Source organism: Parasteatoda tepidariorum, chromosome 6 (assembly GCF_043381705.1).
Source record: "Parasteatoda tepidariorum isolate YZ-2023 chromosome 6, CAS_Ptep_4.0, whole genome shotgun sequence".
In the NCBI taxonomy this organism is placed as follows: Eukaryota; Metazoa; Arthropoda; class Arachnida; order Araneae; family Theridiidae; genus Parasteatoda; species Parasteatoda tepidariorum.
In genome coordinates this window covers 49767319-49783223 of record NC_092209.1, presented here as the reverse complement: position 1 = coordinate 49783223, position 15905 = coordinate 49767319, and the positions used below count along the sequence as shown (strand labels likewise).

Genomic DNA, 15905 nt, shown 5'->3' with positions numbered 1-15905 from the left:
GCTGAGCTAACAGAAAAGTATTTTTTTGGCGTCAGATCTACGTCAACTTTCCGCTGACGCCCAGATAAGGCGCTAGTTCTAAGAAACCAGGCTTTGAGCTAACAAACCAGCATTTTGTTGGCGTCAGCGTGACGTTGACGTCCCGCTGACGCCCAGATAAGGCGCTTGTCCTAAGAAACCAGACCTTAATGTGCATCAGTCACCATTTACTACACAAGGACTCTTCGACCAGCTAGGATGGATACCCACGGCCTCTTGGACGTGGGCCCAGTGCCCTACCAACCAAGCTATCCCGGCCTATATTGATTGTATAAATGCTCCTTTTATTCAAGAATAACTATTTGTTCTATAAAGTAATCATTATGTTAAATTAAGCCAGTATAAAAACATTCATAATGACCTGTGCTATTAAAATCTAGAACTCTAACAGCGACGAGATCTGCGTATTAGCTTTTGCGACACCAGATTTAATTTTTTATGTATTTCGTGTATGTTCTTTTAAATCTACTATTTCTAAATGTTATGATCAAGCTAACTTCAAAATCAACACAATGATAAAAAGGCTAAAATCAAATTTCTGAAAATTAAAGGTCGCTTCAATATTTTAAAAGAAATTTGAGAAGAAAATGTGTAATTGTTTTCAAACAAACTTATTGAAAAAATTAAGTCATATACTATCCAACGTCATTATTATACGTATTACTTTACATGAAACACATGTTTGGTCCCGTGAATCAGCAATCAATTTTTATTGTATTATACATGTTTAACGTGAGGTTAACATGTTAAATCGTTTAACATGGAAGAAAACTGGACACAGCACAGATAAGAAGCACGGGAATAAAGTGCCAAATATTCATTTTAACACTCATTATTTCTATTTTCCGCTTTTGTAAGAAGTAGCAGAGGGCAAATGAATGAAATATTTAAACAAATGGCTAAAGTTTTTAAGTTTATTTTTATTTGTGTGAACATGAGAGTAAGGTTTACATGCGTTAATGTAGTGCATAATATTTTATTTTATTTTATTTTATTTTATTTTATTTTATTTTATTTTATTTTATTTTATAACCATGGTTAAACAGCCGACCCAAATTTGTGTTCACGGCTACCAATGAAAAAAAAAGGTTTTTTTGATAGAAATAACGTTACATTTGCGTTACATGGAGAGGAAAATCACAAAAACCTCCCTCGGTTAATCAGACTACAAAAGGACTCTAACCCACGATCCGTTTACCACTGAGGATATTTTGGGTCAGCTCTGCGGTCGAGGCAAGCTGGCTGCGGAATTAGTTTCGACCAGTCATCGGAAGGATTCGAAACCTGTTCACCTCATTCGGAGACGAAAGCTCTATCCCCTGAGGCACTACTGCTCTAGTACGTAATCTGCATCAATAATACGTCATAAATTGTTTTCATGACGTATAGAATAAGATGAAATCTTGTTAACATTAAATAATTGCGATAGTCCTGCTAAGTTCGTGTTAGCGAGATTTGACGGTATTTAAATATGCTAACAACAAATTTATATTTTATACATGTAATTATTTTAGGTTTTGACAAATTTAGTAAATTATCCATACTTCATAAAACATAGGTTAAATTTATGTTTTTAACTATTTCCTTTGCCGTTCCTTTAAGCTATATTCAAATCAAAATTCAAAACTTCTTGAGATGCAGAACGAGAAATAAAGTCGATAAGCAATTGCTCAAACATAAAAGATTTACGAGTAATTCCTATAGTGACGGAAACATTATCCAAAAATTAAAAAAGAGAGAGTTTTTATTGAATACCAAGGTAAGGTAGTAATCAATGATATAACTTTTTTATTTCCCTGCAACAAACTTCAATGTAAAATGATTGGACGAAAAATTATTAAAGTCAAATTTGACGTAATGGACAACACAACTACCAACAACATACATTTATTTCACAATGAAAAATGACATTTATCGTGTTATTTATATGCTTAGTCACCATGTGAAATAACGTTAGTAAATTATAATGACGATCATAAATTTTAATAGCATTAATATGTATATATATCACGACAATTAACTGTGACTAAAGTTACCCGACATTGATTCTATAAAATTGCAAGCTTCGGTAACACGGAAAAGAACACATAGTCACATTCCAGCAAGTTAAATCATTATTTGTTGCTGTTAAATAATTTTTACGGAATTACGTTATTATTTCGATATGATAATTAATTTTTAGGGAAGTAGTCATGATAAATAAGTTTCAGTGAACTATGTTAATGTTTGGTTAAATACATATTGCTTTCAAGTATGCAACTAGCATTTTTTATTCTGTGAACGTAGCGTCAATGCAAGAGTAACAAGTCATGGACATCGCGACAGAAATACCATGTAAAGAGCTGTGTGAAGATGTGTCAACATCAGGAAAAGCAAGAAGAGGTGAAAATAATTTTTTGTCTTATCTTTAATAATTAAAAAAAATTAAAAAATATTAATATTGAACTTGCAATGAAACAGGTTTAGATGTTTTGTACACCCCATTCTTAATTGTGATTTGTTACATTTAGATAGCGTCTTTGTTTTGTCTTCACTTAAAGATCAATTGTGAACCCCAACCTGTATATCTCTTAATCTCTATGTTTATAAAAAAAATACAAAAAGGATTATATTTCTTCAGGGGGGAAACTTGGTATTTTTGAAGAAAAAATAACGAAAAAATATTGCTTCTGTTAAAAACAACTTATTATGGCTTTGAAAAACATGATAATTGAGTAAATATTGTAGGCATAATTTAAAACTTTAACATGACAAGGTGGTTTCGCCCGCTGTTCGCTGATTCACCATTGAAGATCAAGGGGGAAAAGCGGTTTATGTCTATTTTTAACAAAAATTACTCTTGGATTGCCATGTGTTACCTTTTTGAGGATGATTACATTATGGCGAATCAATAACAAAACAAACTGGCACACCCTCCTCGAGAGTTATTTCTCAGTGAAGATGAACCATGCTGTGGTAAAATAGTTGCTCTTTGTAGGCAAATTTGTTGTTTCATCAGATTTAATGGATATAGACCAATTCATTTAAGACAGAGGGATTGTTTCTTGTTTTTTCAGTGGTACCGTCTATGGCTAAGAGTAAGATTTCAACCATGCACACGTCACAGCCCGTTTTGTGGGAAGGTCTCTATCAACCTTCATTCGTTCATCCATAGATCGTAATTTTGTCCTGAACCAGGGAACGATCAATCTCGAATTCAGTACCCCAAAAGGCATTAATTACGGGAACAGGGAGGACTTAGTGACCACAACAGATTTAACGTGCACCAATCATCATTTAATACACAGGTATTCATCGGCCTGCTGAATTCGAACTTATGTGCTCACGAAGACGAGCCCTACGTCTTACCAACCAGACTGTATAGCACTGTAAGATGCGTAAATATGTACAGTACATTTGTACATAAAATCCTTACATCTTTTTAACTTCTTGTCCTATTGTATTAAACTTCGTTTCATTCGATTCAGAATTTTAGTTTTTTGAATTTTTTAAATTTTATTTTGATGTTATTTTTACTGCAATAAAAAGTGCTTTAATAATAATGCCTCACATTACAAAACATAATGCACAAAGAAAAATTTAACAAACTATTGTTGAATTTTTTAAATTTTATTTTGATGTTATTTTTACTGCAATAAAAAGGTCTTTAATAATGCCTCACATTATAAAACATAAAAAAAAATTATCTTTCTGCACAAGGAAAAATTTAACAAACCATCAGAATATGATCAAAACTTCCAATATATGGTAAAATTTACCGTGTTTCTGGCTCTATGGGATCACCGAAAAGCACGATTAGTTTTACCAAAGAGCTTTGGTAAGGATTTAGGTATAATTAAATATAACATATAGGGATTACGGTAAAATTTGATAATTTTAATCATGCTTCTCTAGAGAAAGGTATGAAAGCCATTTATTCGTTTAAATATACATATCTGTTTTGAATGTTTACTAAATATGTGATAAAACAAACTATAATTTTGATAACCATAATTTACAGTAAACAGTTACAATATGAACTTAAAAATTACCAAATAAATTATTCAAATACCATATATTTCAGTTAACAAGGGTTATTTTGTTGTTTGTGAACCAGAAATGTAATTAACATACTGCATAGTATTGTACCAGAATTTTTTTCTTGTTGTATGCTCGTTATTCTTTGCATGCTCAATATTTCGGTATTATTCCTCCGTTAGATTCGATATTTTTTCATATTACTGTAAAAAACTAAAGGATTTTTTTTTATTTTCGAATGTTTTACATGCTTATTCTTTAACTTTAATTTTGCATTTTAAGTAGTCAAATTAACTGTCCTTAAGTGCTTGGGAAAGCAAATAATTCAATTGTTTTACTTTATTTTCAGAAAAGGGAAGTTTAATACCAAGTCGATACATTATAGTCCTACTCGGGTTTTCAACAGCTGCAGTGATAACATGCCAGAGAATGAATTTAAGTATGGGCTTAGTGGCTATGGTAAATCAGTCTAGTTCCATTGACGTGGGGACATCTAACTGGACGGAATGTCCTGTACCGTTATTGCTCGTTGTTGACGGTGAACACAAATTGCATCACCATGTGAGTAACCTATTCACGTTATTCTTGCATTTTCTTTAATAAAAAAAAATAATAATTGAATTTTTACGAGAAAAAAATAGTTAATTAATATTTAAACAAAAAAAAAATTTATATTTGCAAATTAAAATGTGAAAAAATGAATAATTGTTTCGAAAATTAATTAGTCTAAGGAATTAAGTCAAGACATTTTGTAGAAAAGAAATTATATATTCATAAAAACACTGAGGAACTGTTTTTCATTCATATGGGGGCATTTAACTGGACGGAATGCCCTATTCCGTTATTGCTCATTGTTGATGACAAACACAAGTTGCTCCGCCATGTGAATAAACTGTTCAAGTTTTTCCTGCATTTAATAATATAATAATGTTAATAATTGAACTCTTATAAATCAAAAAACTAATAATTAATATTTAAACAAAAAATAATTTTTATATTTGCAAATTAAAATATGCAAAAATTAATAATTGTTTAAAAAATTAATTAGTCTAAGAAATAAAACCTAGAAATTATGAAGAAAAGAAATTTCATATTAATGATAACACTAGTTAACAATGGGGAACTGGCTGCCATTGTCACGTGGGCATTGAATTGGATAAGATCCCCTATTGCATTGTATGTTGCTGATAGTGACCACAAATTGCAGTATCATGTAAGGAACCTATTCAAGTTTTTCTTAAATTTAGAAGGAAAACAACTAATAGTTAATTAATATTTAACCGAAAAAATAATCTTTATATTTCCAAATTGAATAAAATATACGAAAATTGGTAGTGTGTTTAAAATATTAATTAATCTAAGAATTAAAGATAAGAAATTTTGGAAAAAAATGCCGACTTTTGAAGAATTTCGGTTTTTCTTAGAAATGAGGGTACGTGCTCTTGAATCGACAAGCATGCTACTTCAAAAACCAATAGTGAGGGTTGAACTCACAAACCCTGGCAATAAAATAAAATCTAAATGTTATAGGAATTATGAAGCGCTGTTAAAAATATTGATTGTTGTTTAATCACAATTTTTACAACTTCAGTAAGCCATTAAACTGAACTATACTGAATCATCCTTTCTGAACTTAAATATTCAAAACTATGGCTTATCATCAAATTGCAGAAAATTTAAAAACCTGCAATGAAAGTTTCAGCAAATTATGCCAATAATATGGTTCTTGAAGAAATGTTTCCGACAATTCTTCTTATTGGATACGTTTAATTAACTGTAGTAAATTAGTTCCAAAAAAATTTAAACAACTTCTAAAATTAAAATTCATCACAAAATTGAAAATAAAAGACAGTTTTCTACAAAATTACCTTCTTCTTTGTTTTCAACTGACATATCTAAAATAATCCTAATTCCTAAAATAATTCTTAAAATGTAATAATCCTCAAAGTGCGCTAGTGCAGTTCAGTTTGATCATCAACTGCAGTTTTTACAAAAGTCCACGATAGTATGGTTCAACTATTCAAATATTATCCCTGTATCCCAAAGTTTTCTTTGTGAATTTCTGTGTTAACCAGAATTTTTAGCAAACCAGGATTTTTAGATATTTTAGTAAACAAACTATTTATTTATTTATTAGGGTGGAGGCCATTTTACATGGAACAGTGAAACTCAAGGCCTAATATCAAGCATTAGTTTCTTTGGGTTTATGATAAGTCAGACACCGGGAGGCAGAATGGCAGAATTATTCGGTGCAAGACAAGTATTGTTAATAAGTATTCTTTTGGCTTCACTCAGCAATATCTTGTCTCCTGTACTAGCTGATTTTGGACCTTTTGCTTTGTTGGGAATCCAGTTTATAAAAGGTGTTTCACAGGTAAAATATTTCCAAAATAATTCAGCATAAGGTTGTTTCTTTTCAAATAATTTATTTTTTTGTTATCATGTATTCGGATCATGCTATCGTGTATCATGTATCATTGTTATCATGTATTTTGTTATCATTTTCTGAAAAATGATTGATGGTTTGAGAAGTCAAGAAAAGAAAAAATATTTACAGAAATGTACTATTCTACCTTGCTAGGTTCTACCTTAGAAACAACGTCATTTTATCACCAATTGCTTCAACTACTTTTAAAATTTGTCAACAGATTGCAATGTTAAATTTAAAACTATCAAACTCTATTTTATGTCAGATCAATCCAACTAAAATATTTGAACAAGCATTCAATTTTTTACTCGGGATGCACCACGTTGAATCACAATTGGGTTGTTTTTTTTAAAAATTTTATTTTATAGTTATTCTCAATTCGCAGTGACACGTTTTGTGACTAATTTTGAAACTGGGAGCGAATATGTTTCAATCCCTGAAACTGAGAACGGTAATCATACCTTCACTTCCACCATTTTTCTCGGCTTTACTTTTCAAATCATTGGAATAAATTACTCTCTATGTTCATGTAAGCAATACTGAACAACTCAAATAAGGTGGGCAATCTTAACTGTTTTGTTTTGAAAGTTTATATGCCGCATAAATAACAACTCATGAGTAAGGTGATCTCCGAAGCAAGGGCCAGGATTCAAATGGCACTATTACGTGCATCGTGATTTTATGAGAAAGAGAAAATAGTGCCAGAAATAGTTTTTGTTAACATTCAGCAAGCATCACTGGCTGCGGTCAGTGTGCGGGTGGGTGACCACTTGGATCAGTCTGCGTAGGGACCGAGGGTGTGCGGTATTGGTCCTCGTTAAACTGTGCTACCGTAAAGTGCTCGACTTCGCGTGCAGGTCGTTGGGCTACCGAAGCGGGGGTGCCATCCCCTCTGCAGAGGATCAAAATTGTGATGGCATGTCTTCGGATCATCCTCAGGGATGTTTCCCAGACCGTCGCCAATAGCCCATTGTGCAGCTCTAGTGCGACGTAAATGATCAAATCAAATCAATTAACATTCAGAGCAGAGGCATGGTGGAGCAGGGGATAGAGCATTCCATCTCCAATGAAGTGAACCAGGTTCGAATCCAAGCAATGGCTAGTCGATACGAATTCTGCACCGGTCTCGCACCGATCACAGTGCTGACGTAAAATAGCCGCAGTAGTAGACGGATCATGGGTTAGAGTCCCGTTGCCGTTAGGCTAACCATGGTAGGCTTCGTGGTTTTCCTCTTCATATAACGCAAATGCGGGTTAGTTTCATAAAAAAGCCCTCTGAAAAATCAAATCTCCCAATATTTGATCAAGGAGTTCCCTTGTCTTCTGGGCAGGGTTCAAGATTACAAGACTACGGAGTGGAACATTAGTAGTCGTAAACCCAAAATTAGGTCAGCTGTTCAACGTTGGTAATGAAATAAAATATTCAGCGCTAAGGGAGTTCAAGAGAGGTTGATTTTTTCTATGAAGAATAGTTTTTCTTTTTGCTAATTAGCAGTATTATTTCGTTGGTAGGTACTTGTGCAATGGATTACAATAGTATTACTATAGAGTCTATTCTATTTTTATAAAAATAATTTCGTGGTCCAATGTTGCCTGGAGCAAAGGCTACCTTGAACCAATTTTTTTTTTTTTTTAAATTTACAAAATATAAAAAAGAGAAGCTTTTTTTCAAAATAAAAGCGCAGTTCACTTTTTCGTACCCTGTTAATTAATTAAAACTCTTCATGAATATCTAAAGTCCGATAATTATACTTTTATTAACTAATAGGTAATTTTAAACGCGAAAAAAAGGCTCAAAGTGTCCGCTTAAACAAAAATACCGAAACTCCCTTGACACAAATAAAACAAATCAGATATAGCGACGTGGATAAAACCCATACCAATATACTATTCGATGAGGTTTCGAAACTTCTCCTACATCCATCTACACTCAATTTCCAATCTATTTCATAATCATATTACTTAATAGTATACAAAGTTTTACCCTAATCATACAAAAATAAGAGGTTTTTTAAACATAAAATGTAAAATGTATAATAAATGCAAATGGCATTGTTCTTTATTGTCATTATATGCATTTTTATAGCGCTATTTTTTTAAAGGGCGTGCAACAACCAGCAATGAATTGTCTTATGGCAAATTGGTTTCCCTCACCGGAGAAAGGAATTTTGAGTTCTGTCGTGTTCTCCGGATATCCAGGAGGCTGCGTGATTGGTGGGCTGATATGTGGAATACTATGTGATAGTGGCTTTCTAGGAGGTTGGCCTGCTGTATTCTATGTTTTTGGTGAGTTATTTCAAGAAATATTCTTAACCCCTTCCCTCTCGCACCCGTCAAAATCGTCTCCTACTTCTCGTGCTCGTAATATTTCCGGGCTAAAGCGTTTAAAATTAATGTACCAAAAAGGTTTAAATATAATGATCCCTTATGTCCGTATTTTTTTATTTCCAAATTTGCGCACTAGATGGCTGCACACGACTATATTTAATGTAACTGGAGATAGTTAGCTTATTTTAAACTTTATGTCAGCATTATCCAAATATTTGCATTTATGATATGTATTTCATACTCTTTGCTCACCCACTCATGATTATTATGAATACACGGGGTTTGTGCTCTGTAATAAAATATTTTCCAACATTGTATACATTAGAGAGTCAGAGTAACATGGACATATGGAGTACATATTAAGATTTAAATTTCAGGGTAAAAAAATTCTAAAAACCAAAAATGAATACATTATATATTGTCTATGCACTTTTTTACATAATTTTCTTGAGTAAAAAATTGTCACTTTTATGAACGTTTTTTTGAAAATAATAAGATTGTTTGGGGGTTAAAAAGAACACAGAAATGTAATAAACATACGCAATAGGAATGTAACATTTTTATGTATGAAATGGTCACAAAAATGGTGAATTTTCTTTTCTAGATATATTTGATGTTTAGACATTTTCACATTTAGACATATTAGACATTTGTGACATATTACTAGAACAATCTGAGCTATAAGATGGACAGAAATGAGAAAACAAAAACTAATTGTCCAAACATATACCAGCGATCATCTAGCCCAGTAATAACTAGCGGAAATAATTTCAGCAGGTGGTGTTAACACTCAAAATAAACCCAATACAAGATTAATGAAAAAAAATTATGAATTGATAGCTCACTGTAGGATTTAAAACTGCTGCTCAAATGGCTTCTTAAGTTTGATGAATACTAATCTAAACCTCTGTCACATTTTTGAAATTATGCATGTAAATTTTGCGCTGACCTTATATAATGATCTATTTCAGTTTTAATGATATCATTTATCACATAATTTGTATATCGAATTAAGAAGTATCGTTGTTCTTAAACAATTGTTTACATATAAATGAATAAATGTTTTAACAGAAATGATTATTACGAACAACTATTCCAATTTGAACATTTTAGAGTATTGTGATTTAAAAGTGAGTGTGAATTTATATCCTGATAGACAATGCATATGTTTAACAAGACTACATCAATAAATTAATTTTTATGGAAATGGGGAATAGGATTTATAAAGAAGAACTACGCTAATGTTAGTGCACAATTTTAAAAATAGTTATCACGTATCTACATACATTCTAAAAACTTTTTGATATTTATGGAGCCACAGTAATTTGCAAATTTTTTACAGCCTTAAAGTGATAAAAAAGTTTAAACCTTATGATTGTGCGAATTAAAACATTTTAAACTTATTCACGTAAATGGTCAAACTGTAATGACACAATGTTAAGTTTAGGATTTTCTTTAAAATTGCAAAGCATTTGCATGATTTTATGCTTCAGGAACTAATGTTATAATCCAAAGTTTCAAGTGTGCAATTTGTGACATAAATAAATAAATAATTAATAATAGTAGTAATGATATTTTGCGTAAATGATACCATAACATTAAAATGTTTGCAAAGAAACCTAACTTACCTTGTATTTAACTTAAGTCATTATATCTTTCCTATGACTTTCCTCGTTCTTAATTCAGATTATTTTGTAATTTGATGGATGAAAGCTGAAATATTTTTCTTTATGTATCAAGATCCACAAACATCAAAACTTCGTGGATGGTATCATTGTGATGATTAAGGTACTGTGATAATCGTGGTATCATAAGTTTTGCAAACATTGCCAAACATGCTTCAGCTTGGTGTCTCCATAAATCTTCGTCATTCTCAAAGTCTTTAATCCTCTAGCAAGCTTTATATAAGGAGGATAAACTGTATTTTTCTTTTCATTTGCATTTCTTTTTCTTTTGTCATCAGGAGCCCTTGGACTGTTGTTAGTTGTTGCTTTCTATTATCTTTCACCGAATACTCCCGAAGAAGACAGCAAAATATCAGAAGATGAGCTGAAATATATATTGAGCAATCTAGATATAAACAATACATCAGAGGTATGTATGTTGTTTAAATATGGATATTTAAAATAATTGAGTTTTTTTAAGTGGTATAAAGGTTATGAGACTTAGTGATATTAAAAGAAATGAAAGGTAAATACTATTATTAATACGTCCTACTGTATAATAAAGTGTCTTTTTTCCATTCTTCGAAATTATATAATTATTTAATTATTTCTTTAGTAAGTTGAAAAAAATAACTAAGAACCAATGTGTTTTGAACACAATCAAATTTTAATGTTTCTTTATTGGATTGAGGAAAAAGTTAACGAGCTACTTTTAATGATGTAAAAAATTAAAAGTAGTTGCACGAAATTTACCCGAAAGCATCTGACTTTCAAGGGTTAAAATTTGTTTTAAAAATTTAGGAAATCTCATTGCAACCGAGGTTTTTATTTTCTAGAAAGATGAATAATTGAAATTCAACTTAAATTCGAAAACTTTCATATTTGTTTTTATTCTTTAGGATTTTTAAAACTTCGAATCTGAGTGCTTCATTGATAAACTCGTTCTCTTAAAAATAGTATGTTCTTTTGAAGTAATATTTTCCTTTAGTCGTAGTCCCTTTGAAGTCATATTTTTGACGAAAAAAAATTGTGCACATTAAGAACGATTGCTAATTATTATTAATCAAAAGATTGTGCAAAACTTAAAAATTTATTTTTACACTTACCTTAGAAAATATCTACTTTAATATTTTTCTCTGCTTTTAAATTTGGAAATTAAAGAATTACTGCGACACATTAGTTTTGCAATATTGATTAGAGTGATTCATATTTAATTCGTTCGTTTATTATTTTTAAATAGTTTTGCTCGGTATATTATAAGGATGTGCAAGGCATAAGTGATTGTAAATAAATTTCGTAAAAATAAGAATTCAATTCATTTTGTCAGAAATGATTTTTGAAAAGAAGGTTTTTTGTTAAACACTTATTCCTCAAATCAATTTTTCTGATTTTTAGCCCATATTAAGTCTTAAAACATATCGCCTTTGAATTCAAAGTTTCTATAGTTATTTTCTGTGATTGCAATAATTATAGACTTTAGGAATGACGAAGATTTATGGAGACACCAAGCTGAAGCAGGTTTGTCAATATTTTGCCAAACCTATGATACCACGATCATCACAGTACCTTAATCATCACAATGATACCATCCACGAAGTTTTGATGTTTGGATCCTGATACATAAAGAAAAAAATTTCAGCTTTCATCCATTAAAGATTACAAAATATTGTGAATTATGAACGACGAAATCATAGGAAAGTTATAATGACTTAAGTTAAATACAAGGTAAGTTAGGCTTCTTTGCAAACATTTTATGTTATGGTATCATTTACGCAAAATATCATTATTATTATTATTTATTTATTTATTTGTTTTACGAAATACACTCTTGAAACTTTGGACTATAACATTAGCTCTTGAGGCATAATATCATACAAATGTGTTGCAATTTTAAGGAAAATCCTAAATTTAACATTGTGTCATTATAGTTTGACCATTTACGTGAACAAGTTTAAAATGTTTTAATTCCCAAAATTATGAGGTTTCATCTTTTTATTACGTTAAGGTTGTTGATATTTGCCAATTTCTGTGGCTCCATACATTTCAAGACATTTTTATAATGTATGTAAACACGTAATAATTATTTTTAAAGAAGCGTGCAATCATTTGCGTAGTTCTATATCAATCCTATTTCCCATTTCTATAAAAATTCAATTATACATGTAGTCTTGTTAAACATATGCTTCGCAATCTACATCATCGCGACATAAATTAATACTCTTATATTAAAATGCTCTAAAATGTCTGAATTTAAGCAATAACTCGTAGTAATTATTTATGTAAAAACACATATTCATTATATATTAAAAAAAATTGTCTAAGAACAACGTTACTTCTTAATTCGAATGTGATAAATGACATTGTAAGGAAGAAATTTTACATAAAACAAGGTACGTCAACACTGTGGTAGATGCGAGCCGGTTGCGCAATTCGTATCGACTGGGTTTTTAACCTGGGTAACCATTCTATCTTCTGAGCCACCACGGCTTTTTATTAATTTAATATATTTTTCGTGCTTCTTAATTAAGGAGACTTATTCAGTTGCGTAAGTCATTATTATTTTTCTGTATAGATTCAAGTCACGCCTTGGAAACCAATGTTGATGTCACCTGCAACTTGGGCCTTTTTTATCGCATTGTTTGGACAATACTGGATGATGTTTTACTTAATGACTGGTTATCCTATCTACCTCAGTAGTATATTGCATTTCACTCATACAGAGGTAAAAAGCTACGTTATCCTATCTACCTCAGTAGTATATTGCATTTCACTCATACAGAGTTAAAAAGCTATGTTATCCTATCTACCTCAGTAGTATATTGCATTTCACTCATTCAGAGGTAAAAAGCTATGTTATCCTATCTACCTCAGCAGTATATTGCATTTCACTCATACAGAGGTAAAAAGCTATGTTATCCTATCGACCTCAGAAGTAAATTGCATTTCACTCATACAGAGGTAAAAAGCTATGTTATCCTATCTACCTCAGCAGTATATTGCATTTCACTCATACAGAGGTAAAAAGCTATGTTATCCTATCTACCTAAGTAGTATATTGCATTTCACTCATACAGAGGTAAAAAGCTGTGTTATCCTATCTACCTCAGTAGTATATTGCATTTCACTCATACAGAGTTAAAAAGCTATGTTATCCTATCTACCTCAGCAGTATACTGCATTTCACTCATACAGAGGTAAAAAGCTATGTTACCCTATCTACCTCAGTAGTATATTGCATTTCACTCATACAGAGATGAAAAGCTCTTAATTTACATAAAAATGAATTAATGGTTTGTTTGTTTTTATCACAGGACAGCCAAAAGTTTGTTCTGAAATCTGTTGTATGGTATCGAAGTGAGAACAAAATAAAAAACAATTTTTTTCCCTAATAATAAAATCTAGAAACTTTATTAGTTAAGGGTTTAAAATAATTGAATTTAAATGGTTAAAGATGCTTCTTTGGAACCTTTACAGCCAGATATGCCTTCCACTTTTACTGAGGTCTTTGCTGAGTGTAAAAAAATTTTATGGACCTCTGGACGGTTCCTCCTCTGCATATTTGGTATTTCAGAAAACGTCCTGGAGGTGCCTTGCTTTTTGAGGGACTTAGAAGCCAGCAGACTTGTTTCTCTCGCTTTGCCAGTGGTCACTTGAGGTGTCCCTCGTATGTTCAGGGGCGAAAGACTTTTGGGCTTTGCACTAAATGTAGTATTTCTCAGGCTTCGCCCCTGCATATTCTGAACTGTATCGATTTTAAGATCGACGAGGTTTTTTCAAAACCTCATCTGTTTTTAGATTTTCTGGACATTTTTGGACTTATGGATTTGGTCAAATTGGGATGGATCTCTTTAGGGAATAGAACCAACAATAATTGTAGTTCAAATAGTTTTTAAGAAATTAGTTCTGTTAGTGGCGAGTATTGATTTATAGCTCTGAATACGTAGTTTAATTAGTGACACTCCGCATTTCGATTACTACAACTAAAAATGTAGAAATACAGTTTCCATTCCTTAACACCATTTTTTATTGATTACTATTTTCTATATTCTTGAAGATAGCTTACATATTTACAATTTATTGTTAAATTTTCTTTCCTTTGAAATTATATATTTTATTTTTATTCAATTCATTGAAAATAATATCTTATAATACTTATAGTAAGTAAAATAATCGCTAGTTAAAATTTTCTCATTTATTCTTTTATAATCTGCAATAACTTTTCTTTCCAAACTCTTTGAAATTTTTTGGAATCGGTTTTTCAATGAGGTTCAAGGTATGGTATGATTTAAAGCTACGTATGATTTATGATTTAAAACGTTATGGACATTATTAACAGTGTTCAGAGAAAAAATATTTTTCCCAATAGTTCAAATCTTTTTTCTTCTTTATCAATACCAACTGTTATTTGGTCTTTTATAATAAACAATTGCTAAAACTTTAAGTACAATTAATAAAATTTGAAATTAAATCTTATATAAAATTTTAGATGCAAACAACAATACTTATTCGAATTCTGGCTATTAGATGTTACAAATTTATTTTGCACAATCACAAAATTTTGCAATCATGTATGAAATGCTTAAAATAATAAAAAATATAAAAACTAAGTTCAAATAGAAATTAGATTTTTTTTTATAACGTAGAACATTTAAATTTATTTAGTTGAAAAATAGTGACATAAATAAAGTATTTTTATATTATAATTATAAATATATTTTCTTTATGTCACACTAGTTTACTTTCAATTCTGGTAGCAAAAGCACTGAAACATTTAAATGCTATTAAAGTCTACTTTTAAAAAATTTATAACGAAAAATTATTTAAGATACAGCAATATTTTCAGATTATTTTCATTTCTTTTAACAGAGTGGTTACATGAATTCTTTTCCGTACATCGGACAAATGCTCATACCTTACTTAGCTAGTTATCTATCTACTTTCGTGGTGAAGAAAGGATATTCTTCTGTAGATTTTGCACGTAGACTTTGCAACTCTTTAAGTAAGTAAACAATAAGTCCTATAACGAAACTAATACAAAAATATTGATAACAACTTTGATTTTGAAATTAGTTTATTCGTGAGTTCCCATTTACGATATGCACAAGATTTCCATACCCACTTTATTGTATAAGTGTTGTCCAATGAAAAAATAAACACGTTTAATCGTGTCAGAAACACAATAGTGATAGCAGTGCTACCCTTCCAAATTATAATTTAAGGTAAGCGGAGTGTAAGGAAGATCGTGTAGCAACCAATTAACAATTGCGCATGAGAGCATAAATAGTGAATGTAAAGTCCTGCTAAAAAAGGATGCGTCTGAAACAAAACAACGGGTATTTGTATGTTTTCTTCGTATCGAAGATATTTAGCATCGAATAGATGCCGTTCATAACTATAAACAAATAACTATAAGCAAATTAAATGAAATT

General features: G+C 30.9%; 1 protein-coding gene across 1 annotated transcript in view; it reads left to right on the top strand.

Moving 5' to 3' along the window:
• LOC107443282 (uncharacterized) overlaps nucleotides 1-15905 on the top strand; it is a 55656-nt gene that overhangs the window by 31956 nt on the left and 7795 nt on the right. The window contains exons 13-19 of the mRNA XM_016057098.3: nucleotides 4406-4617; nucleotides 6194-6430; nucleotides 8587-8770; nucleotides 10776-10906; nucleotides 11950-12090; nucleotides 13049-13198; nucleotides 15343-15475. Coding sequence (XP_015912584.2) covers nucleotides 4406-4617; nucleotides 6194-6430; nucleotides 8587-8770; nucleotides 10776-10906; nucleotides 11950-12090; nucleotides 13049-13198; nucleotides 15343-15475 — 1188 coding nt within the window. The remainder of the gene's footprint in view (nucleotides 1-4405; nucleotides 4618-6193; nucleotides 6431-8586; nucleotides 8771-10775; nucleotides 10907-11949; nucleotides 12091-13048; nucleotides 13199-15342; nucleotides 15476-15905) is intronic.